Source organism: Perognathus longimembris, chromosome 3 (assembly GCF_023159225.1).
Source record: "Perognathus longimembris pacificus isolate PPM17 chromosome 3, ASM2315922v1, whole genome shotgun sequence".
Lineage (NCBI taxonomy): Eukaryota > Metazoa > Chordata > Mammalia > Rodentia > Heteromyidae > Perognathus > Perognathus longimembris.
The window spans coordinates 100,291,785-100,317,496 of NC_063163.1; the positions used below are offsets into that span (position 1 = coordinate 100,291,785).

The following is a 25,712-nucleotide window of genomic DNA, read 5'->3' on the forward strand; positions in this document are numbered from 1 at the left end:
CTTAATTTAAACTGTGTTCTGAGGATTCTCCAGCTTTCTCCCCTATGATCCAGCAATCCCACTGCTGGGCATTTACCCTATGATCACAAAAGAAGGACACACTAAAGCTACCAGCACAGTTATGTTCATTGCCAACATTATTCACCATAGCTAAGATACAGAACCAACCCAGATGCCCCTCAGTAGGTGAGTGGAACAAGAAAATGTGATATGCACAATGGAATTCTGTGTTTCCATTAGAGAGAATGACATCACCCCATTTGTAAGGAAATAGAAGGACTTGGAAAAAAATCATATTAAGTGAAGTGAGACCCAAAGAAACATAGGCCTACTCCATGGTTTCCCTCATTTGTAATAATTAGTATATGCCTAGGATAGTCCTAGCAGAGGACCAAAATAGCTCAATAGCTATATACGTATGGCCATATAAAATGATGCTAAAGAAATGACTCCAAGATATGGAAACAAGAGGGTTTTTTGTTTTTTATGTACTGTGAAGTGATTTCTTTCTTCTTTGACTTTTTTCTTTTCCTTTGGTTTATTTCCTGTTGTCACGGTTTTTGGTCTTGGTACCCTATGTCTTGTGTATGTTTATCTTATTTGGGGAAGGGAAGGGGAATCACAAAAATGGTGAGAAAAAGGACAAAGGCAGAACCAATGCAACAGCTATACTCACAGACATTTGTGCTGGAAATGAACTTTACAACTTGGAGAGGGAAACTAGGAGAAAACAAGGGAGGGTAACAATGTTTGACAAATGTACTCTTACCTTACAACCCCTCTGACATCATCCTTACAATAAAATTAAACAAAAACAATAAAAATGGGCAGCTTTCATTGAAGACAATGAAACCAGATTGATATTCTGATTTTTCAATACTCTTCTGGTCCTCTGCTTTACTACTACACCCTCCAATTAGTTAATAGGATCTTTCAGCACTACCCTACTGGTCTGCCTGTCTGTCTTTCCTTTCTTCCTTTCTTTTTTGTGTCCTGGAGCTTGAACTCAGGGTTTGGGCATTGTCCCTGAGCTTCTTCTGCTCAAGGCTAGTACTCTACCACTTGACCCATAGCACCACTCTGGCCTTTTCTGTTTATGTGGTACTGAGGGATTGAACCCAGGGCTCTATGAATGCGAAGCAAGTACTCTACTGTTGAGCCAGATTCCCAGCCTACCCTACTGTTTTTAACTGTTCAAGATTGCCCATCACTCAAGGAAAAACAATTTGTTTTCTCCAGACTATAGCTACTGTTCTGAATTTAACAGATGGCTGGCTCCATCATCTCCCATCTGATGTATTGGACAAAAACTTATTAGCTGTTCCTTCAACACTTCAGAAGGTAAATGCCCTTTCATGGGTTCCTTTGGTATTTAAGTTTCTCTAACATTAATTCCAACCCTAGTTCTGCAAAAATTAGACTTTGGTCTTTTGTTTTGTTTTTTTTGCCAGTCCTGGGGCTTGGACTCAGGGCCTGAGCACTGTCCCTAGCTTCTTTTTGCTCAAGGCTAGCACTCTGCCACTAAAGCCACAGCGCCACTTCTGGTCATTTTCTGTATATGTGGTGCTGGGGAATTGAACCCAGGGCTTCATGGATGCAAGCAAGGCAAGCACTCTTGCCACTAGGCCATATCCCCAGCCCTACAAAAATATCCTGTTTTTTTTTGTTTTTTTTGTTTTTTGGCAAGTCCTGGGGCTTAGACTCAGGGCCTGAGTACTGTCCCTGGCTTCTTTTTGCTCAAGTCTAGCATTCTGCCACTTGAACCACAGCACCACTTCTGGCCGTTTTCTGTATATGTGGTACTGGGGAATTGAACCCACGGCTTCATGTATATAAGGCAAGCACTCTTGCCAGTAGCCCATATCTCCAGACCCTAGACCTTGGTCTCACATTATCAAAATGCTTCTGCTAAAATCACTTCAGTCCTACCACCAAAATCCATCCAATCAGAAAGACATTAATAATAAGGCTATCTAGGGGCTGGGAATATGGCCTAGTGGCAAGAGTGCTTGCCTCCTACACATGAAGCTCTCAGTTCGATTCCCCAGCACCACATATATGGAAAACAGCCAGAAGGGGCGCTGTGGCTCAGGTGGTGGAGTGCTAGCCTTGAGTGGGAAGAAGCCAGGGACAGTGCTCAGGCCCTGAGTCCAACGCCCAGGACTGGCAAAAATAAATAAATAAATAAATAAATAAATAAAATAAGGCTATCTAGATTTTGCTACACAGGAGCGTTTAACTCAGGGAGTTTGTCTACCTTAAAGAGCACAAAATTCACTCCTTTCTAGTGTAATTGATACATGCCCTCCCCTCCTCCATGACTACGGTACCAAACTCATGGTATATACTTTCTCCTAATTTACATGCCTACAGTAACGTTTAAGTTATAAATTAAGCACAGTAAAAGGTTAACAAAATAGAATAATAACAATACATGGCAACCAAAGTTATAAATATAATCTCTTGTTGTCTTTCAAAAGGGGTTATTGGAAAACAAACACGATAATACTGTGTCAGTTTGTGTGATAACCAACCAAGTGCCCATCAGGCTACCATATACACCCCGGATATGTGAACAGAGGGGTGACTCAAACCCCAGGCTTAATGGAAAGAGATGGTGTAAGGTTTTTCTCATGTTACTCTTAAGATCCTACTACTCAGAAATATAAACTTATTAATTTTCTACTTTATATATTGACAGCAGTGAACTAGACAAGTAGAAAGTAAAACTAGGGGTAAGAAGGGATTCCTGTATTGTTCTCCTCACGTTGTGGTTATGGAAATGGGTAACTTATTAAAAATCACACATTTCTTAAGTGGCAGTATCACAGCAAAATCCATATTTGAGCCTACATTCTGAACTTTTAATTATGATGCTACATTGCCTTTCCATATAATGTTACAACTCCACCATTATCCTAGCTATTGCAAAAACTTCATGTAGTTGCTACTGCTGAGGAATTTCCTTAATACCTTTACCTATCATTATCAGTCAAGGTTCAAAACCAGCCCAGGCAGGAAAGTCCATCACATTTTTATCTCCAATTAACCACCAGAAAACTGGAAGTGTCAGTGGTTCACGCCTGCAATCCTAGCTACTGAGAGACTAACACCTGAGGATTGAAGTTTGAAGCCAGCCTGAGCAGAAAAGTCCGTGACACTCCTATCTCCAATAAATTACTCAGAGAAGCCAGAAGTGGCACTGTGGCTCAAGAAGTAGAGTGCTAGCCCTGAGCAGAAAGAGGCTCAAGGACATTACCCAGGCCCTGAGTTCAAGTCTCAGGACTGACAAAAAAAAAAAACCCAAAAAACAACCAAACAGTGATGCTTCTTCTTTTGAGTAACAAGATCTAATATACACTGGGTAGGTTTTTTTCTTCTTTTTCCTCTTTTGCATTTTCAGTACTTATTATTTTTATTTGCTCTATGTTGAGAGTGTTAAGATTTTATAATCCGGGGCTGGGAATATGGCCTAGTGGCAAGAGCACTTGCCTCCTACACATGAAGCTCTCGGTTCGATTCCCCAGCACCACATATATGGAAAACGGCCAGAAGGGGCGCTGTGGCTCAGGTGGCAGAGTGCTAGCCTTGAGCCGGAAGAAGCCAGGGACAGGGCTCAGGCCCTGAGTCCAAGGCCCAGGACTGGCCAAAAAAAAAAGAAAAAAGAAAGATTTTATAATCCTTTTCTGGGCCACTGATTAGAAACAAAGATCTTAAAACTACAGGAATAAGTCAATTTTAATTTCCAGAGTAAACAAATTAGTTGAGAATTTCAGGAAGACGAATTTATTATCAATAATCAGTCATTGGAATGACACTATGTCTCCGGTATCTTTTGGATGGCTTTATTTTAGTGCAGAAATTAGGAGTTAAGATAGTTTACTGAGGGTGATTAGTACATGAAAACAAAGAAAAAAAACCATTTCAAATAGCTGATTATATTATAGTCAGATCAGTTATTCCTACATCCATGTTAAAAGAGAATCCACCATTATTTATATAACTGAAGTCTTCTGTTCTACTATGTTAATAAATTCTCTATAGAATGTTAATAAGACCATAAAAGTAATATATTAAGTGATTATACATGAACGATAAACAGGAGTATTTCATATGTCTAGCTAACAACATAGGTAGATTAATATTTGGGTTCTGTCTGATCTTACAAAGTAATATTTACTGACATGAACTCCAGGAAAAGCAAACAAGTGGTAGAATGCTAGCCTTGAGTAAAAAAAGCTCAGGGACAGTGTCCAAGCCCTGAGTTCAAGATTCAGAACCAGCACTGAAAAAAAGAAAAAAATAAAGAATAAAGATAAATTTATACAATGACTGATATGTTTATAAAGGAGAGACTTAGACACAGAGCCATGGACACACAAAGGTCCCCTGAAGCTGCAGGTAGAAATTAAGAGTAACAGAACTATAATCCAAGGAATATCAAGGATTGTTGGCAACTGCTAGAGAACAAAGAGGATAGATCATTCCCTGAAAAGCTTTAAAGGGAACAAAGCCTAGCTGACACCTTGCTTTTGAATTTCTGCCCTCCTGAACTAATAAGATAGATTTTCTATTGTTGTAAATCACTACTGTTATAGTAGCCCATGGAAACTTATATAGTATAAACATTGCATTGACCTTGCTATTTTTTTTTTCTTTTTGCCAGTCCTGAGGCTTGACTCAGGGTCTAAGCACTATCCTTGGCTTCTTTTTGCTCAAGGCCAGCACTCTACCACTTGGGCCACAGAGCTACTTCTGGCTTTTTCTAGATATGTAGTACTGAGGAACCAAACCCAGGTCTTCATGTATGCTAGGAAGCACTCTACTACTAAGCCACATTCCCAACCCCATCTTTTAAAAAAGAAGCCAAGGACAGTGTTCAGGCCCTGTGACTGAGCACAAATTTTTTTTCAATTTTTTTTTATATCTAGTAAACTCAAAATGTTCGAATCAATTATAGTAATATCATGAATAACACAAAAGGAATTGTACCTATAGAGGAAGACTGTGGACTAATCAGAAGGTCCTCTTGGACTTGCTCACTTCCGGGCACTGTTTGCTGATCACTCAGCGAACTCAGAGATGCACTGACAGGTTGGGATACTTCCTCATGGACCTCCTCATCACTTAACCTTTCTACTTTGACCTGGATATCTTCTTCAGTACCCAGAGGCAAGCTGGTTTTTGTGCTTTCACAAGTCACATAATCAGACATTCTTCTACCTGCCTCAGATGGGCCAGGTAATTCTGAAGTCCGGGTATTCTCTGGCTGCTTAGCTTTTTCAGGCTGAACTCTGCGATCAATTCCAAAAGGAAAAGTCCAAGGGAAAGCTAAAGACGAGTCAACTGGCTGATTTCTATTTTCGGTGTAGGAAGCCGAAGAATTCAATACCTGGGGTGAACTTGTTTGTGTGCTACACTTTACAGGACTCTCAGGAGACATAACGATGTAGCTTTTACGCTTTCTCCGAGATTCTCGGCAGACAGGAATGCTTCTTTCCACCATACTGCACTCAGAAGACACGGGAGAAATGCTTCCATCTCGTGAAGTAAAATTGCAGTTAGAATTATTTTCTTGTCCAGCATCCAGACCCTTTTCTGGTTGGCTATTAGGTGTATTCCATAAAATACTTGATTTCATGAACTCTGAGCAGGTGCTAGCAACACTAAACATTTGCATATAGCTGGCTGCAGCCAGAACATCAATAATATTTTCTGTGTTAATTGACAGAGTGGCTGTATAAGCATATTCTAAAAGAGGTATAAAGCCAGTCACTGTAACATGATGCAGATCCAACACATTTTTGTTCTCATCTTCTGCTTGGCCTACAAGTTTTGTGCGAAAGAAATCACTGCAAGCTGCTAGTACCACCTTATGTGCCCGGAAGATTTTGTCCTGGACACGAATAGTGATATCACAAAAATGTCCATCATTTCGCAGCATATTTAGTTTTCCAAGCATTTCCTGGCTGTGGGAAGAGGAGCTATGAGTAAATGTTTTCACACCCATCTTTTCCTTCCTCTTCTACAGATGCTTTTCAAGGATGTAAATGAATCAGAAATGTCCTAAAAAACACATAAAATAAAGCATTAGGTGATGGTTTAGTAGTTTAAATAGGTGATTTACATTCTCATTTGGCCACAGTGCTCAATGAGGTGGCTAAAAGACAGTAGTGAAAAACTTCAATGATGGAATGTACTAAAATTCATTTTCCTAATTGTTTAAACCAGTGGAGTCTATAAATTATAGATCTAGTAGGCTGCAGAGTTTGAACAAATAGCTCACAAATTACAAAGAATATTTTCTATGTGCCTGACACTATTTTAAGTTTCATATCTGATAATCTACTAATTGTCAAAATATCTGTCAATAGGTATATTATCTCTGCTTCTAAATGTGTGAGTGGAGTAAGAGATGCCAATGAAAAATTAAACAATCCATGACATAATCACTCCACAAATGTTATATTCAGATAAATGTACAGGGGAAAAGAATAAAGAGGGAGGGGGAAAAAAAGGAAGAGTTCAAGATTTAAAAAAAATTCATAATGGAAGGTGAGATTGGTCCCTGTTTGACAGTAGGATAAAAAGGATAATGGGCATAAGTACTATGCCAAGACAGAGAAGTGAGGCCATGGAAATAGTTACCTTGATAATGATCAGTGATTTAATGGCATAAATACAAACCCCTAGGAACTTTACTATTGAATGGATTAAAATTTGGCCCAATTGTAAAATCGAATGGATTGAAACTTGGCCCAATTGTAGAATGAAAGTCAATACAGGCAGCTAAAGACAATGCCTCAACTCCCTATTTTCTCTCTGAAGACAAGAAATAGCCATAAGACAACTGGTCTGAGAAGACCAATTTCTCACGACTGGTATGGAAAGGATTGGTCTAGGAAAATGATCATCTCACGATTCTCCAAGTTTCTCAAGGAAATGGGAGGCTGTTGATCATTTGCTGTATCCCAGAAAACTAGCTTGGGCTTTTAAAGCAAAGCTGTCAGTGCTTACTGGGATAATGCAGTTGAGGGAAGAAACATGCCTTAAAAGCAATCCAGGGACAATCTAAACAAAGGTATTAAGGCATGAAATTAAACAGCATATTTGAAAAGAAATGCAATGGGGTGTTAAAGATTAGAACAGTTGTGAATTTCAAACTCTACCCCACTCTCTACTCTACTGCAAGGAAAACGCATGAAGCCATGTTTGTCTTTTGTCTTAGTCTATCACACTTGATAAAAGTCTACAGGACTTGAGTCTGATTTAAACACCGGCCAGAATAATGAAGTATGCTTACTGTGTCTTCCAACAGTAAATAAAAGTAATATAGTGAAGTGGTTGAGTGCATAGACACTGAAGTCAGAATGCTATATTTGTGCATTGGCATTTCATTTATAGCTGTTTAAATTTCAAGTCTAAACTCTCTATGCCTTAATTTCATCAGCAGCAAAACATGGATAATAGAATCTACCTCATAGAGTTCTGAGAACTTGGTAATATAGTATTTGTTATGTGCTTCAAATAGTTACCAGCAAAATAATACTATAGCAACATCAGTAGCTGTGGTTTCACTGCTATTAGTACTATTGTAGATCTTTTCTTTTTCCTTAGCCTCCCTCTCTTAATCTTTCTGGGAAGGATCAAGACCACAACCAGCATGTAGGCAGTAGAAGTAAAAGGGGTAAGTGTGAGAAGGCAGAAGAAAAAGAAACCAAACTTTATACTTCCACTGCAGGCTGCAGTAGGCTGAGGTAAAAAAGCAGGGAAACGTTAACTCTGAATTAAGTTTATTAGTTCTTGGAAATTATTTTTATTTCCTGAAAGTGACCAAAATACAATTATTAAGGCTTGCCTTTCAGAGAGCTGAAGAGAGAACATACGGTCTCAATGCCTTGAGAAAAATGTATAGGTTACTGCTGTTGGGTAGAATGTTCTATCAATGCCAGTTTGGTTTTCTTTTTGGTCATCTAATTGTTCTATAGGTGACTAAAAGTAGTATACTGAAGACAGTACTGTGGAATTGTCAAGTCTCTATTTTTATTGGTTCTTTGCTGCATGTTCCCTAGTGCTCTGTTATGCCTATAATTATCTTCTGGCAGAATGAGCTTTTATCATTATAAAATGTCTCAGTTATGACATACTTTTGTTGGTACAAGTACTCTAGTTTTATTGTAATTATGGTTTATATTATGTTTCTACAGATTCCAACCTTTTGTTTTCAATCTTTCTTTGACTTTTTTTTAACCCATTTTGACAACTATGCCTGTTTTATTAACATTTGATATTATACTAGCTGTTGTTTAAGAAAAGGACTTGCTGTGTAGTCCAGCCTGGCCTCAAACTTGGAATCCTTCTTTCTTGACCTCCTAAATGCTGGGATTATGGATGTGTGCCACTAAACCCAGTTATTGTTGTTTGTATAAATTGAGAATTGTTATTCTATTTGTTTCTTTCTTGAGTCTTTTTTTTTATTCTAGCCTTCTTTTGGCATTGAGTATTTTCTAATGAGTTTTTTTTTTCTTTCTTTTCTGCAGTGCTGGGGATTAAACCCAGGACCATGTATATGTTAAATAGGTGGTCCATCAGTGAACTTACCAGCCTTGCATCTTAAATGATCTTTTTCATTTTTATTTACATTTATGATTTTCTAGTATTTACCATACACAGCTTAACTATCAATAGCAGCTTGATTCCACCAGTAAATAGAATTTTTCCCTACTTCTAACAGTATTGTTATACAAATAATGTTATTACAAACATAATACCTTATTATATTTCCTATTTGTAGTCACATTCCTTAATCCTTTGCTTCTACCCAGCTTTTCTTTGTGCATTTATTGGCAAATATGTTAATTGTATTTCTGATATAGATCAACATCACATACATATTTCAATAATTATGTTTTATTAAACAGAAAAAATATTCATTTTTTCCCGTTTTTTTTTCAATTACATCATTATCTTGCCTGGTGCTGCTTTGTACATATGCATCTGAATGAACTCTATGGGTCATTTATAGCTAGAAATAATGGTTCGCACCTGTAAGAGTTTAAGTTTGAGGTCAGCTGGGGAAAGAAAGCTAGTGAGACTCTATCTCAAAAAATAAAAAAATCTGATGTGATTACAAGCTCATGTTTTTGTTTTTTTTTTTGCCAGTCCTGGGGCTTGACCTCAGGGCCTGAGCACTGTTCCTGGCTCCTTTCTGCTCAAGGATAGCACTCTACCACTTGAGCCACAGTGCCACTTCCGGCTTTGAATCGAAGCCAGGGCTTCATGTACACAAGGTGAACACTTTACCATTAGGCCATATTCACAGCACAAGGTCATGTTTATCATGCTATCTATGCAAGAGGTGTATAGTCTGAGACCAACCCCTAGTAGAAAGTATGAGACTCTAAACAACTAAAACAAAAGAAGAGGTGGAGGTGTGACTCAAGTGACTCCATTTGCTTGGGAAGTGCAAGGCCTTTAATCCTAAGTACCTTAAAAGTCACAGAGAAAATGAAATTATTATTTCTTACCATAAAATAATGAAGAAAAAAAATGTCTTCTTCTTCATTATCTTGTATGATGGGGTTGCTAACAACAAATTTTGGGTTTGGTTTTTTTTTTTTCTTTTTGAATCTGGGAAAATCTGCTTTCATGTGTGCTATCAGTTCAGCTGTACAGTTTTCCATTTGGTCCCTTTGGATTACTTAGATCTCCTTACTGATATTTTCTATTTGTGAAATATTATCAATATATTTATTTTGCTGTACTGGGGCTTGAATTCAGGGCCATGAGCTTTTGCTATTTTTTTTTCCTCAGGGTGGGTTTTCTAATATTTGAGTCATGTCTCCTGGTATTTTTGCTGGTTAAATTGGAGGTAAGAGTTTACAGATTTGCCTGCCTTGGCTGGACCCTGAAGCTTAATTCTCAGATCTCAGCCTCCTGAGTAGATAGGATTATAGATGTTAACCACCAGTTCCCTTCTTTTAGTTTTTTACTTCATGATTTTCTCTAGTTCTATGAAAGAAATTATGTAAATATTTTACAAGTCTTTTTTGGTTAAATCTGACACCTCATCTCTCTCACACAGGTACTATTTTCCTTTTGGGGAGGTGCTGTTTTCCCTCTACTACTTGGGTCATAGCTTGCTTCTGTGAATACCTTATAATTTTTTGTTGGAAGCTAGACATTTCTGATAATGCTAATGGCAACTCCCTCCCCCCCACCTCTTTCCCAGTGCTTAATATTGTTATTTGCTTGTTTACTTCTCAATGACTAGCTGGAATTCAGTCATCTATTTCCCAATCCTTAACAATACTAAACATCTAAAATGGTGCTTCTTAGGAAGGTGTGTTGTGTGTGTTTGGATATGCCATGGTCACTCTGGATTTATAGTGAAACACTATGGCTGTCGTCCTTTACTACACTCAGGAATTTAACTCTACTGACTATTCTACTCCTTTGCAGCCATTTCCTGGGCATAAACTGTTTTACAAGTTAATCCATTCAAGTTGTGGTTCCTTTGAAGGAATAATCTCAAAGGTCAGACTGATGTTTGCTCAGGCCAAACAACAGGGCTCTGCGAGCTCCTACTCCCCTTGGCTTTTTCTGCTGGCTAGTCAGAACACATCTGTAATCCTAATAGTTCAGGAGGCAGAGATCAGGAGGAATACAGTTTGAGGCCAAGTTGAACAAATATTTCTTAAGACCTCATCTCATCCAATAAAAAGCTGGATGTTTTAAGTATGTGTCTGCTATCTCAGATAGAGCAGGAAGCATAAACAGGATCAACATTCACCCTACCTTGGCCAAAAAGCAAGACACTACCTCAAAAATAATCAAGAGCAAGCAAAAAGGCCCAGAGACATGGCTTAAGTGCTAGAGTGAGTGCCTAGCAGCTGCAGCCCTGATTTCAAACAAGCTCTGCCAAAGAAAAATAAAACGAGAAAAGGATCCCCTTGATAGGGACAGGTACCAGTTTGCTCCCTCTCCCATAAACCTCCCTTCTGTAGGTGACTGTCTCTGTATGGCCATCTGGGATGCATGCTTTTAATTATAACAGCTCAAAAAATGTTTACAAATTTAACTATAAGCATAAAAGTGTAGAACACGGATAAGACCAAGTGCTGGTGGCTCAAGCCTATAATCCTAGCTATTCAGGAGGCTGAGACCTGAGGATCTTGTTGAATCTATGGGTAGACAAATCTTTGAGATACATCTCTGATTAACAAGCAAAGACTTGAAACTGGAGGAAAGGCTCAGTGATAGAGCGCCAGAGAGCCTGAAGCCCTGAGTTCAAGCTGGCAAGTGTGCACAGTGCAAACACATTAGAAAAACAAAAACCCAACAAACCAACCTCCAAAAAAAAACTTTGACTAAAATCACATACTTCATTCCAAAACTATAAGCTAAATTATTGGCAAAAACCTTTGTAACCTCAGATCAGAATAGGTAACGAGCTATTAGTCATTAACAAAAACCATAATCAAAGAAAAAAAGAGCTCCTCAAAATTAGGAACATTTGCTGTGTGAAGGAAAAGATATGCTATAGCCTGTGAGAAATTATTTGCAAATCACACATCTGTCAAGGAACTCCTATCCAGAATACACAATATAACAAACTCCTAAAACTCAATGGTAAGTAATAGTTCATTCAAAGTAGAGGATCAAACAGGGAGCTGAAAAAGATTGTATCCTTTATCCAGTTGTAGTGAGATGCAAGTACCCAGTGAAAGCAGAAAGGAACTGGGCTGGCCAACCATCCTAACTCACCAAATCACCCAACCAAACAATGTGCTTGGACACATTATAGCCAAACTGGTGAGGCCTAAAGACACTAATGGATACTAGGAGCTGGCACATAAGTACTTCAAGAGGGGAAATACCAACACAGAATTCTATACCCAGCAAGAATGCCCTACAGGAATCAAAGGGAAATTAAGACATCTGCAAATGAATAAATACTAGAAAATTTGTTGCTAGGCCTACCCTAGAAAAAAATGGCTAGAGAAATTTCAGCAATGGAAGAAAGATGAAACAAAAAATACTACGGTCAACTTTTCTAAATTATGTTTGAATTAATTAAAGCAAAAGCTGTAACACACTTTGATGTGGCTCTCAAATGTGTAGAGGAAATATTTAAGACAATTATAAAAAACACTAAAGAAGGGCTGGGAATATGGCCTAGTGGCAAGAGTGCTTGCCTCATATACATGAAACCCTGGGTTTGATTCCCCAGCACCACATATATAGAAAACGGCCAGAAGTGGCGCTGTGGCTCAAGTGGCAGAGTGCTAGACTTGAGCAAAAAGAAGCCAGGGACAGTGCTCAGGCCTGAGTCCAAGGCCCAAGACTGGCCAAAAAAAAAAATAAATAAAATAAAAAATTAAAAGGACTAAAGGGTAAAAGGAATTTTAAGGAATGATCAATGTAAAATGTTGGTATCAGTAGATGGTGGTAAGTTACTTATGAACAATATCTAGGGCAAATTCCAAATAATCTATGCAAGAGGAACACTCAAAACACCATGGATAAAAATTCTAAAAAGGGTACAGGTTTCTAAGAAAGGTATAGGTAATACATAGGAAGGAAGGATAAGGCAAACAGAAACAGGCAGAGTGTGATGGCTCATGTCTATAATCCTAGCTACTCAAGAGATCAGAATGGTCAAAGTCAGTTTGGGAAAAAAATAAATCAGTGAGACCCATTCTCTACTGGTAGCTTGACAAGGTAGTATATGTCTGTCATCCCAGCTACATGAATCAAAAATCTGAGAATCATGGTCTATGCTGGCCTAGGCAAAAATTCCAGATATGAGCCCCAAAATAACTACAGCAAATGGAATGATGGGGGTGGAGGGTTTGGTTCTGGTGCTAGAGCACATGACTTGCAAGCAAAAATATCTAAGTTTAACTCCCAGTTTCACCAAAAAGAAAACAACAACAAAAACAGAAGGAAAGGAACAGAAAACAGAAGCTTTAAATCTTATGTATAAATGCTCACACAGAATGTAGTTTAAATCAAACCAAGTAAAAGAGACTGGCTGAAATTTTATGTCTATAGATATATACCTATATATATTTTAAAGAATGCATATTTCTTACAAAGACAGTAAAAGATTAACAATAAAGTAGAACAATATATTATAACAAAAGGCCAGATGCTGGTGGCTAATGCTTGTAATCTAGCTACTCACATGGCTGAATGAATTCTGGAGGACAGAAATTCAGGGCTGCCTAGGGGGATAAAAGCACATGGAACTCTCAACTGTAATTAATCAGCAAAAAGCAGGACTGGAAACAAGACTCAAGTGGTAGAGCACTAGCCAGGTGAGTAAGCAAGTACAGGGCTTGAGTTCAAACCCTAGTATCACCCCCCCACAAAGGTATTTTCTGATCACAGTTGATCACAAGCAGCTGAAACCACAGAAAGCCAAACTGTGGATAAAGGTCCTTTTATAGCCAAATTTGGAACTACAGATCTTCTACTTAAAAACAACATATTTATTGATAAAATAATTTTCAGAAGCAAGAGTGGTTTGCGCTGTTCTTCATTTAATTCTCTTATTTAGTATTATTCAATATCTTATTTAGTACTAAGATGCATATGAATATTACTAAGTTCAGCATGTTTAATAAATACAAAATACATGGTGATGTGTGTGCATTCTGGTTTCAGATGCTTAGGTTGCCTTTACCCACCTCTCTACTTTCCCTTCTCCATACTCTAATTTGCTTTTTTTCTCCACTCTTGATGTCAGCAATGTCTCCATTTGTATGTCACTTTCAAATCACAATGTATTTTCAAACATATTTAGGGGGGGAACTTAAAACTTCAACATAGATTAGAAAACTAAAGATCAAGGAAAATAAAGATCAGAAAAAAATAGGTGGCTTTACCAACTCTAATTCAGAACTTCTGTCTTTTAATTAAACCCTGTTCTCATTTTATCACTAAGCTGTGCTGCCTTTCCTTCCAAGGAACTCTTGTTGGGACTTGTATTTGGAGTACTGATCCAGTATTACGAACTTAGGTTTACCAGGTTACATTCTCCAAAGGTAATTTCAATACATTTAGACAATCAACAATGTTTGTGCTCCCAGCATAGATTTTTTTTAAAAAATTAAGTGTTCTATTAGGATATAACTGATATTAATAAACGCCTCATATTTGAAGTGTACAATCTGATGAATTATGACATATAGGGCATCACCAACAAGAAACTTTCCCATAATTCTAAGTTTATATTCTTTTGTATTCTTCTTGCCCCTCCTCAGGACCAATTTTATTTTTTTCACATTGGATTAGCTGTATTTTTCTAGTTTTATATAAATGGAATCCTACATATGATCTAAGTTGATATAATTATAGCTTCTTTCACTTGGTGTAATGCTGAGATTCATTCATGTTAATATCAATCAACATAAGGGAGAATTTTTGTTCCATAACATATATGTACCATAAGTCATTTGTCATATAACTACTGACAGACCGTTGAGTCATTCATTCATTCATTTTAGCCCAGTCCTGGGGATTGGGACTCAGCGCCTAAGTACTGTCCCAGGCTTCTTTGTGCTCAAGGCTAGCATTCTGCCTACTGAGCCACAGCTCCACTTCTGGGCTTTTGTTATGTGGTACTGAGGAGTCAAATCCAGGGCTTCATGCATGCTAACCACCATGCTCTAACCACTAAGCCACATTCCCAGCCACAAGACTATTTATTATAAATAGTTTGAACTACTTATTGTAAAAGCTGCTATGAACATGCAAGGCTTTGTGTAAACAAACCACACAAGCTTTAAAAATTCACACCTGTGGGGCTGGGGATATAGCCTAGTGGCAAGAGTGCCTGCCTCGGATACACGAGGCCCTAGGTTCGATTCCCCAGCACTACATATACAGAAAACGGCCAGAAGCGGCGCTGTGGCTCAAGTGGCAGAGTGCTAGCCTTGAGCGGGAAGAAGCCAGGGACAGTGCTCAGGCCCTGAGTCCAAGGCCCAGGACTGGCCAAAAAAAAAAAACAAAAAAACAATTCACACCTGTGGGGCTGGGGAATATGGCCTAGTGGCAAGAGTGCTTGCCTCCTATACATGAGACCCTGGGTTCAATTTCCCCAGCACCACATATACAGAAAATGGCCAGAAGTAGCGCTGTGGCTCAAGCGGCAGAGTGCTAGCCTTGAGCAAAAAGAAGCCAGGGACAGTGCTCAGGCCCTGAGTCCAAGCCCCAGGAATGGCAAAAATAAAAAAATAAAAAAAATTCACACCTGTAATTCTAGCTACTCAGAAGGCTGAGATCTGAGGAGTGTAGTTCAATGCTAGCCAGCCCAGACAGGAAAAACCCATCACTCTTTTTTGGCCAATCCTGGGGCTTGAACTTGGGGCCTAGGCACTATCCGGAGCCCCTTTGTGCTCAAGGCTAGGGCTCTATCACTTGAGTCACAGCACCACTTCCAGCTTTTTTGTGTAGTTTATTGGAGATAAACTACTATTGGAGGGCTGGCTTCCAACCACAATCCTCAGATCTCAGCCTCCTGTGTAACTAGGATTAAAAGGCCTGAGCCACTGGCAAATGGCTGAAAGGGGTAGTAGTGCACTAACCCTGAGCAAATGAGCTCAGAGTCAGCACATAAGCCCGGAGTTGAAGCCCTACAAAACAAAACTCACAAAAAGTTTGTGTTAGTGAACTGAAACCAGTGGACGTTATAAATCAACCATAATCCCCTTCTCCAGAAGGTGGTTAAAATGTTTCTCAACGTTTTCTTTAGAATTTGGTTTTGTTCTTTAACAAACATAGCAGAATCTTCTACTTGAAATTTTATTCTTATCTTGACCTTCTCTTGTCAGTCCAAGTAAAAGCAAATGCCTATACTCCACAAAAGGAACTTTTTAGAATGAATTCTCAGAGAGCTCATATTTGAGAATGTTTTTTCAATAATAAAGTGCATATGAAGTTTTTTCCCCCCATATGTGTGGTGCTGTGGAATCGAACCCAAGGCTTCATGTATGTAAGACAAGCACACTACCACTAGGCCACATTCCCAGCCCTGCATATGAGTTTTATTTGGTGACTGTTTATTTCCCAAGGGTCTTCCTGAAGCGTTTACTAAGTTTTCAGAGATAAAGAAATTCAAGTGCATTGCCTTACCTGAGTTTTAAAATACCTTGTAGCTTTAATAAACAGTGTTTTTTCTTTTTCTTTTTTTGTACCAGGGATTGAATCCTGGGCTTTGGACATGCTAGTACTTAGTATTCTACCATAACTAGTCATTTTTTAATCAAAGATTTCGATACTCTTCTGAAATAAACAACCTATTTCTAGATCAAGAGCTTTGGGAAAGGAGAGATTAAGATTTATCTAGAGTTAACCAAATAGATCAATTAGCCTGAGGAACATAGTGAGACCTTGTCTCAAAAGAAACCCTAAGGGCTAGGAATATGGCCTGGTGGCAAGAGTGCTTGACTCATATACATGAAGCCCTAGGTTTGATTCTTCAGCACCACATATATACAAAAAGCCAGAAGTGGCGCTGTGGCTCAAGTTGGCAGAGTGCTGGCCTTGAGCAAAAAGAAGCCAGGAACAGTGCTCAGGCCCTGAGTTCAAGCCCCAGGACTGGAAAAAAAAAAAAAAGAACAAGAAAAAGAAAAAGAAAGAAACCCCAAGGGCTGGGAACACAGCTTGTTTAATCTCCAGCATAAAAAAAAGAAGGATGGAGGATCCAGCAATTTCACTAAGTATATACAAAAAAAAATTGAGAAGAAACCTTTGTAAATTAATGTTGAAAATGGCACTATTCAAAATAGTCAAAACACAAAAGCGACCTGAATTTCCATGGAAATAAAGAAATGAAACACAAGACATATATACAATGAAATATTTCCCACCTTTAAATAGGAAATTATGATCTATGCTACAACACAGATGATATTATGCTAAGTGAAGTAGTAAGCCAATTAGAGAAGGTTTTTTTTAAAAGTGGGGATAGTTTTGAAAGATGCAGAGCTATGGAGATTAGTCTACTCATGGTTGTATAAAAAATTGAATGTACTTAAAGCCACTGAATTATATTAATAAGTTATGAGAAAGTTTGTCATATGTATTTCACTAAATCAAAATTTCAAATTTCTATCTTACAAAGCTAGAAAAAGGACAAAATTAACTTAAAGAATGAAACACGACATACAACCAAAATTTGGTTGAGAAACATAAGCAAAATTGATAAACCTTTAGCTAAAGATGAATAAGGAGGGGAAATGAGGTAAGGAAAGATATATATATGTATATATACTATATATGTAATACATAAAATACTGTGAAGATAGGATATTTCAGAAACTAAGGGTGTAAATATATTTCAAGGAGCAAGTGACAATGTCAAATTCCACATACAAATAAAAGATATAGACCAAAAGACCTTATAAAAGCATATAGGTAGTATTAAGAGTTAGAAACAAGACTGAAATAGGCAGAGAAAGAATATACAGAAATATGTAAATGAAAACTTGAATACATACAATTCAATCTGAAGTAGTTTCATTCTAAAGACAGCAAAAGGCTTAGCTGGAAGGAAATGAATTCAACAGAGGGCTGTGGAAGTTATCTTAGAATTCAAAATAATATATTAATATTGTTAGAGAATAGAGAAACTAGAGAATGTTTTTCTCAAACTCCCTTATATACTATGTGTCAGGCATTGTTCTAAGTATTTTTATATGAAAAATGATGTGATCTTTCTTTTTTTTTTTGTCAGTCATGGAGCTTGAACTCAGGGCCTGGACATTGTCCCTGAGCTTTTTTTCAACTCAAGGCTATCACTACCACTTTGAGTCATAGCACCATTTCCAGTTTTCTGTTGGTTAACTGGAAATAAGATGGCCTTTCCTGTCTGGGATGGCTTTTAACAGTAATCCTCAGATCTCAGGCTCCTGAATAGCAAGAATTAGAGGCATGAGCGAGCAGCATCCAGCTATTGTTCATATTTTATATATTAAATGACTTGATTTTTACATAATCATTTGAGATAGGTATCACTTGGAATCTTTATTTTAGCAGTGAGGAAAATGAAGAGAAAGAGAAGCTTAAATTATCCCCAGACAGGACTATTAACAGTCAAGAACTAAAGTGAGCCAAAAAGAGGCAATGATTCCTGTAAATAATTCTTATAAAAGGTTTGATTAGTTTCATACAGAGTGGGAAAGGTATCAAAGAAAAGCAACTGCCTTCATATAGTAATGAAAAGTCACAAAAAGGAAACAAAGTTTGGCTCACTGTAATTTTAGCTACTCAGAGGTTGAGATCTGAGGATTGCAGTCCAAAGCCAGACTGGGTCAAATAGTAGAAGAGACTCCATATCCAATTAGGTAGCATAAAAGCTAGACTGGAGGTGCTAGAGAGTCAGTCATCTGTGAGCAGGAAAGCCTAAGGGCCTTGGGTTCAAGCCCTAGTAGAGGAAAAAAAGAAAAAAGAAAAAAAGGAAACGAGCAGTGGAGATTTAAATCAGAATGAAAGAAAAACAGTCTTAAGAAAACACAATCTACTACTAAGTAGATGAAATGCAAAAAGAAAAGAAAAAGGGAAAAAAACAAATACACCTTTACATACATGTAAATACTAGTAAAAGAGAAAAAGAAACAAAAGGTAAGCCCATTGTGATTTTCAGCTTAACAGGAGATAAAGATTTTAAACAGTTATTGTGAGGTATGACAACTAGTGAACGTAGTGGTATTTTAAACAGAAAATCTTTAAGGCTCATATATGGTCAGTGTTGGGAGAGACTGGGAAATAAAAGGAGTGACATCAAGATGCTCTGTACTCATGAACTGACATGTTGTTAAACTGAAACTTTTTTGTACAACTACACAAAGATTTTTAAAAATGTGTAAAGAATATTCAATAGCAGTTTATAAAATGTTAGAAAACTATGAGGAGGTTTTTTTTTTTTGCCAATCGTGGGGCTTGAACTCAGGGCCTGAGCACTGTTCCTGGCTGCTTTTTGCCCAAGGCTAGCACTTTACCACTTGAGTCCACAGTGCCACTTCTAGACTTTTCTGTGTATGTGGTACTGAGGAATTGAACCCAGGGCTTCGTGTACATGAGGTGAGCACTTTACCACTAGGCATATTCCCAGCCCTATGAGGAGTTATTTTTGACACTTAATATTTATAAGGGTATTACAAATAATAGGTGGAAGAAGCCTTATTAAGTATCTCCTAAATAATGAGGGTGCCCCCTTTAAAAGTCTTTTTTGATACCTGATCTTTTTATTTTTATTTTTTGCCAGTCATCTTTGGGCTTGGGACTCAGTGCCTGGTCACTGTCCCTAGCTTCTTTTTGCTCAAGGCTAGCACTCTACCTCTTGAGCCACATCACCACTTCTAGCTTTTTCTGTTTACGTGGTGCTGTGGAATTGAACCCAGGGCTTCATGCATGGTAGGCAAGCACTCTACTGCTAAGCCACATTCCCAACCCACCTGACCATTTTTATTAATACAGGGATTTTATTCTTTACAAGGCTAGAAGCTTAAAAGGATCACCATGGGGAAGGGACATAAGACTTTGCATTTTATTGGTTTTTATACAGTTGTGCATATTGTTTTTAATAAAAGTATATTTTAAATCACTCCCCTTCAATATTTTACTGTGAAAATTTTTGGAGTCACAATATCTAAAGAAATTTATAGTTAGGGCTGGGAATATGGCCTAGTGGCAAGAGTGCTTGCCTATACGTCAAGCCCTAGGTTCTATTTCTCAGCACCATATATGTAGAAAAGGCCAGAAGTGGCGCTGTGGCTCACATGGTGGAGTGCTAGTGAGCAAAAAGAAGCCAGGGACAGTGCTCAGGCTCTGAGTTCAAGGCCCAGGACTGGCAAAAAAATTTTTAAAAAAATTACAGTTAAATGCCTAGATAGCTATATTTTCTAACATTACTATTTTATGACCCTGTATTCATATTCTTTCTCTTATCTATCCAATCCAGCTTGAATTTTGATACTTTTAAAATGATTTTTAAAGAATTATTTGTTTGGGGGGAGGATTGAGGACCTAGTGGGTGTTAAGTTAGCTGTTCTACCAAGAGCCACTTATCAATCTGAAAGTATTATCTAAATGTAGTTCTTTACACACACAGAGGTGTGTGTGTGTGTAATTCCCATATTTCTTAGAAGGGGAAATCTAAGGATGTGTAATAGACACGACAAGCACATGTGACTCTTGGCACACAACTCCAGTGTCCCTGTAGGATAAACATTACTCATGTAGTTCCTTATTCAGGATGACTGAATAAGCCACGATTGAAAGTTTATTTATGACTACTTATAAATTTTATGACTAGTTTCAGTTAATTGTGGTTTAGCAAGCAGAGAAAAGCTAACTCTGAAGACAAACTTGAGTTGGAAATCTTGGTCTACTACTAACTAGCTTGACATTTTAGGCTTAGTCATTTAATCCTAGATACCAGAGTCCTTACTTGCAAAATGAGATACTAGTAGCAACATCAAATGATCCGTGTGAGATTTACCTGAGGTAATGTACAAAATTACTTGCATGCTGATATACAGAAAGGGCACAAAAATGTTAACAACTGTCATTTTAGTCTGTACAGTTTACAATAGTCTGTTTCTACAGTATGGCTACCTGCATGTCTAGTAACTGTTTGAAGCATTCTTTTTCATTATCTAATTTTTCTAATAATGTTGGGTGGTCAGTGATACCAGGATTAAAGACAGAATGAAGGGTAAGGGCCCAAAGCACATATACCCTCTATCATCCCACTCTATTTATTCTGAAGGAAATAGATATTTGCTGTTGTTACCAAAAGCAGTAATGGTCTGAAGACAAGAGTGTACAATCTGCATACAATTTTTACTTTTCACAACTAGTTGATATGAAGCCAATAAACTGTCCTCTACCTTACAAACCTCCTAAGCCATGTCAACACAGTACTAAGATCACACAGGAATTTCTATCAAATTGGTCCAATTCAAATGTGACATGCTATCTTTACCTGATCACACATTCAAATGCCTTTCTATCTGCAGAGAGCATATGTATGCCAGTTTTGTTATATGGCATAAAACTAGATGGATTCATAAAAACTCTACCAGCAACATGCCTCTTTAAAAACACAATTTCCAATAAAAGTTGCAGTTCTACTTTTATGTAAGTTTTATTTAAGAATATGACATCTGCAAAACAAGCTTAAAATCTATGTTTTTGGTAATTTTTGAAGATTAAACTTAGCACATTCTCTTTGCCAAGGGAATCAGATCTAAATGTAAAACTTCTAAGTAGTGCTGTGCTAAGTAACACACCTTATACACAACTAATCTTTTTGCACTTAAAAGTATGAAGCTAGCAAACTATAATCAAATTGTTAGTGTAATAAGCATTCTAAGTAACTTCTGAACATAGTACTGATTATATATCTTTTGTGTAATATTCTAGGGATGAAAATAAATACAAGGAAGTAAATCTCCAACTCAAGCAATAATGCTGGTATCATAATTTAAAAAGTATTTATGTACATGACAGAAAGCAAATAAGCATCTTAATTATATTTCATAGCAAGATTTTCATTTGAGACAAGAGACAAACATAGAATCAAAGAAGAAAAAGCCTGCTCTCCCAAATTTGAATTGAAGACATCACTATAAATTCATGATCAATCAAAAACCATTTCTTAGTTGTCTCCTCTTGGAAATATCCCTAAGAACCATCTCCAACTAACCAGCATAAAAGCTAAAAGTGAAAGTGTGGCTTAAGTGATAGAGCCAACTTTATGCAAAAAAAAAAAAAAAACACCCCCCCTCCAAAAAAAAAAAAAACTTTATTAAAGGTCTGGTAGTCACTTTAACCAGTTGGTTACATTTAGCACTGTTATTAGTAAGGCAATCTTGGCATTACTTATCTCCTATTTGATGCAACAAATATGAGGTACAGAACACCACCTATTAAGTATTCCTTTGGAATTCAATGGGAAAGAAGGAAATGTAAAGGAGACTAGGAAGGTAAAGCAAAATCAGAATGTGGGTGTATTCTTTAAGACTACAGGTTTGGTCCATCAGGTACTGGAAAAAGTCAGGGGGTTCTGGGCAATAAAAGGAAGTAACTACTGCAATCACCAAAGGCATGCATTTCCATTGACTACATCCTGAGGGGAGGGTTTCAAAGACACTTTGGGACACAGAAAATCTGAATATGTTAATTTTCCTAAGTACTGTAATTGATATTGGAATTGGCAGAATATATTTTTAGTAAACATATGCTGAAATATTTAAGAGGCACGAAAGGTAGGGGCCCACGCCTGTAATTCTAGCATTTGAGAGGCAGAGATCGGTGAGCAAGCCTCAAAAAACAGAACAAACAAAACAAAAATTCCCTAAGAGCTATAAACAAACTAGCAAAAACTTTAATCACATGGGGCTAATAAATAAGGGGGTATTCTTTATTATTTTTCTCCCCTAATTTCTTTAAGACTGAAAATTTTCTTAACGTAAAAGAATTGCACCATGGAGAAATACAGCATAAAGTACACCTACACTGGAATTATATTTGGGTTCAAATTTCACTCTAGTTGCATAACTAAAGGCAAGCTATTTAATATCACAAACTTTGTGCCATCTATAAAACTCAAGTAGTAATAGAATTAAGATTGCATGTGTAAAATGTCTAGCAGTGTTGCACAAAATAAGTAAACCTGGTTTTCATAATTTGTGTATATGTAATCGAGTTATTTGCACATTCCATAAGGGAAAGATATTCCTAATTAGAGGTCAAAGTGAAGTAAAAGGAGAAAAATGAATACACACATACATACATACATTTAAATCCAGGAATTACAACTAAAACTCTAGGCAAAGGAAAATCATGAAAATATTTAGCTGGCCAAACTATTTCATATCTAACATGCGGTGTAGCTTGCTTTTGGTATTAGCTTGTCTCCAAATAAAGCACTTAGGAAATAAGCAGAAGTTAAGGTGAGTATTTTCCCAATCTCAGGAGTCGGTTTGTATGCCAAACAAGAAAATTAAGCTTTTTATCTTCTTTACATTCTAAGAAAGTCCAGGATCACTGGGCTTCATACTAAATTGATTCAAACACAGGTTAATTCCTTTCTTCAGGTCTAACCTGCTTGCCATTTCATCCCCTTTTCCGGATTAGGCAGGCAACAAAACGGATTTAGATGCAGAACAATCCTCAGGTAGGGAAGAAAGAGGGTGTTTACAATGAAAAATAATGATAAATTACAAAAAAAAAAAAAAGTGCCATCTTTTTTCCTTTCCACTGGCAGAGAGGAAAAAGCAGCGAGGGGAGGTTTGAACAAACACCTGGGCTCGCGGAAACACCAAGTGGGTAGCCCCTCCGCCAAGCCCAGGGTTTCGGTGCGGGTGTTACAGACGTGCAAATGAAGCACCCCGGGGAGATCCGGACGATGGCTCCCGGACGGCGGGGGGGGACCCGCGGCGGGGCACTCACGGAAGGCTTAACCACCACCGGGGGTGAGGGGGGACCCCGCGGGGGGGCGGCCTCCCGAGGCGGGGGTGGGTGACACGCCGGGCTCTTCCTCTCCCGCCAGCGGCCAGGTGGGCGACGCGTGGTGTCCGTGCCCAGGCGGGCGCGCCCCGAGTGCACCGGCGGCGGCGGCGCGCCGGGGCGGGCGACCCCCCTCCTTCCCCGCTCTCCCTGTCTTCCCCTCCCCGTTACCTGCGGGCGGGCGGCGGTGCCGGGGCCCGGAGGCCTGCTGCTGCTCCTTCTCCTCCCCGCCAGGCTGCGGTGGCGGCGGCGGGGCGGCGGCGGCGGCGGCGGCGGCGGCCCGGGGGGAGGGGGCGGAGCGCGCGCCGGGCTCCCTCTCCTCCCCCGGGAGGCTCAGGGACCCTATCTCGGGCCGCCGCGCCTAGGCCCGGGAGCCGCCGGCGGCTGGGGCATGGCAGCACAACCCACCGGCGTGCCCGAGAGGTGGGAAGGATGCGCGACGCGGGGAGGAGGGCGCCTCCGGGGTCCGGAGGGCCCTGAGGGGAGGAGCGAGGGGGGCTCGGGGAGCCGCGCGCAGGCGGCCGTTGGGGCCAGTAGGCCGAGGGCAGGCAGCCGTTTTGGGAGCGCGGCGACGGCTCACCGTTTTTCCCTGGCGGGGCGGGATGGGAAGAAGGGGAAGGGGAGTGAGGGGAGGGGAGGGGAGGCTGGGAGGGAGCCGCCGCCGCCGCCGCCGCCGCGCGCGCGTGCGGGCCGGCGCCGCCGCCGTTGCCGCTCGGCTCACTCCTGCCTGTTTGGGGGGCACTTTGTTTGTGTCCCACAGTGCTCTGCGCGGACGGCCGGGCTGGGTGGAAGAGGAGGGGAAGTGGGCGGGGCGGCGCGTGCTCAGGGGCGGGGCCCGAGGTGAGCGGGAAGGAGGGGCGGAACCTCGGCTATTGCGCAAGCGTAGAACAAGCTCTCCTGGCCCTGGGTTCGCCGCTGGGGCGATTCCGGGTCTTGCTGAAGGTGCAGGCAGCCGGACTGGGAAATCCTGCGGGCCTTGACAGCGTTCGGCCTCCGTGCACACATGCAGGTGGACCAGCCCTGTCCAGTTCGTCCTTCCTCTAGCCGTCGTCTCAGCCTGCTCCTCTCTTGCATCCAGGGGAAGTGTTACTACACGGGTGTTTTTTTTTTTCTTTCTTTCTTTGAACTAAAGACCAGAAACTCGGTTTCCTCGTGTGGTTTCTGCAGCGGTGCCTGAAACTGCAACACCCCAACCCCATTCTCAGAGAGAGGTTAGTCGATAGCATGAACACTTTTCACACGTGGAAACTGAGGCCTGCCCAAGGGGCTGACACGCCGGGGATGGTGCCTGCTGCCTTGGCGGGCACCAACCCCTCCTTCCCCCCCAGGTGTCTCAGATTCCCTACCGCCTCGGCTCCTCTGCCCTCCTTGAAGCGCTCTAAGATTGTTCTAGCATTTTCCTGGTTGACCTGGCAGGAAATGCAATTGTGAGATGACTAGAAAAAAATCAACCCCCTGTCCCTTTGGCTTCCCCACAGGGGTAACCTGGGGACGATTGCATAAAGCTACCCCTCCCCCCTTTTCCTCTTTGAGGCTGTAGTTTTTGGTACACTGTCACTTCATGGGCCTTCAGGGAGTGGGTGTGCAGGTCACCCCGGCCTGCCCTAGAGGGGAGTTCTTGGTCACCTACAAAGTTAAACCATGTAAAATGTTAAAAACAAGAACAACAACAACAACAAAAGGCTTGGGTGAGACCCTGGGGGGTGGGGGTGGGCCTGGGAGGGGAGGCATCTGTCAGTACTCCCCAAGGTGGTGGTCAGCAAGGTGCCCTTAGTGACGGTAAGCTCCGCATTTGCCTACTTTGTTTTCCTACCCCTCCAGTTTTTAAACCGCCTAACTGTTCAACGGAATTTGTGCAAGTTGGCTTGATGTCGGGTGAGACTGTAGATTAGATTTTTCTTCTGAAATACTTGGCAACATCTCTCATTAATCTTCTTCCAGAGAAACAAGAAGCCAAATGCCCTGTACCCTAATGTATGTGCAGGCCCGCGCCTGTGCCGGTACTGAGATTTGAACTCAGGGCCTGGGTGCTTTCCCTTAGCTTTTTCCACTCAAGGCTACCATTCTAGCACTTAACCCCAGCCCCACTTCCAACTTTTTGGTCGGTTAATTGGAGTTAAGAGTCTCTTCGACTTATCCAAGCTGGCTTCCAACCTTGATCCTAAGATCTCAGCCTTCTGGGTAGCTGT

General features: G+C 39.9%; 1 protein-coding gene across 5 annotated transcripts in view; it reads right to left on the reverse strand.

Annotated features, from left to right (window-relative positions):
• Zbtb44 (zinc finger and BTB domain containing 44) overlaps positions 1 to 24,209 on the reverse strand; it is a 40,124-nt gene extending 15,915 nt beyond the window's left edge. For 2 of the 5 annotated variants that reach the window (XM_048343621.1, XM_048343620.1), the window contains exons 1-2: positions 23,701 to 24,209; positions 4,993 to 6,068 (exon numbers count right to left, since the gene is read on the reverse strand). In XM_048343621.1, coding sequence (XP_048199578.1) covers positions 4,993 to 6,010 — 1,018 coding nt within the window. In that variant the 5' untranslated portion in view covers positions 6,011 to 6,068; positions 23,701 to 24,209. Of the gene's footprint in view, positions 1 to 4,992; positions 6,069 to 23,694 lie in introns of all 5 variants that reach the window. The other 3 variants (XM_048343618.1, XM_048343619.1, XM_048343622.1) reach the window with 3 other exon arrangements.
• Positions 24,210 to 25,712: the final 1,503 nt, after the last annotated feature.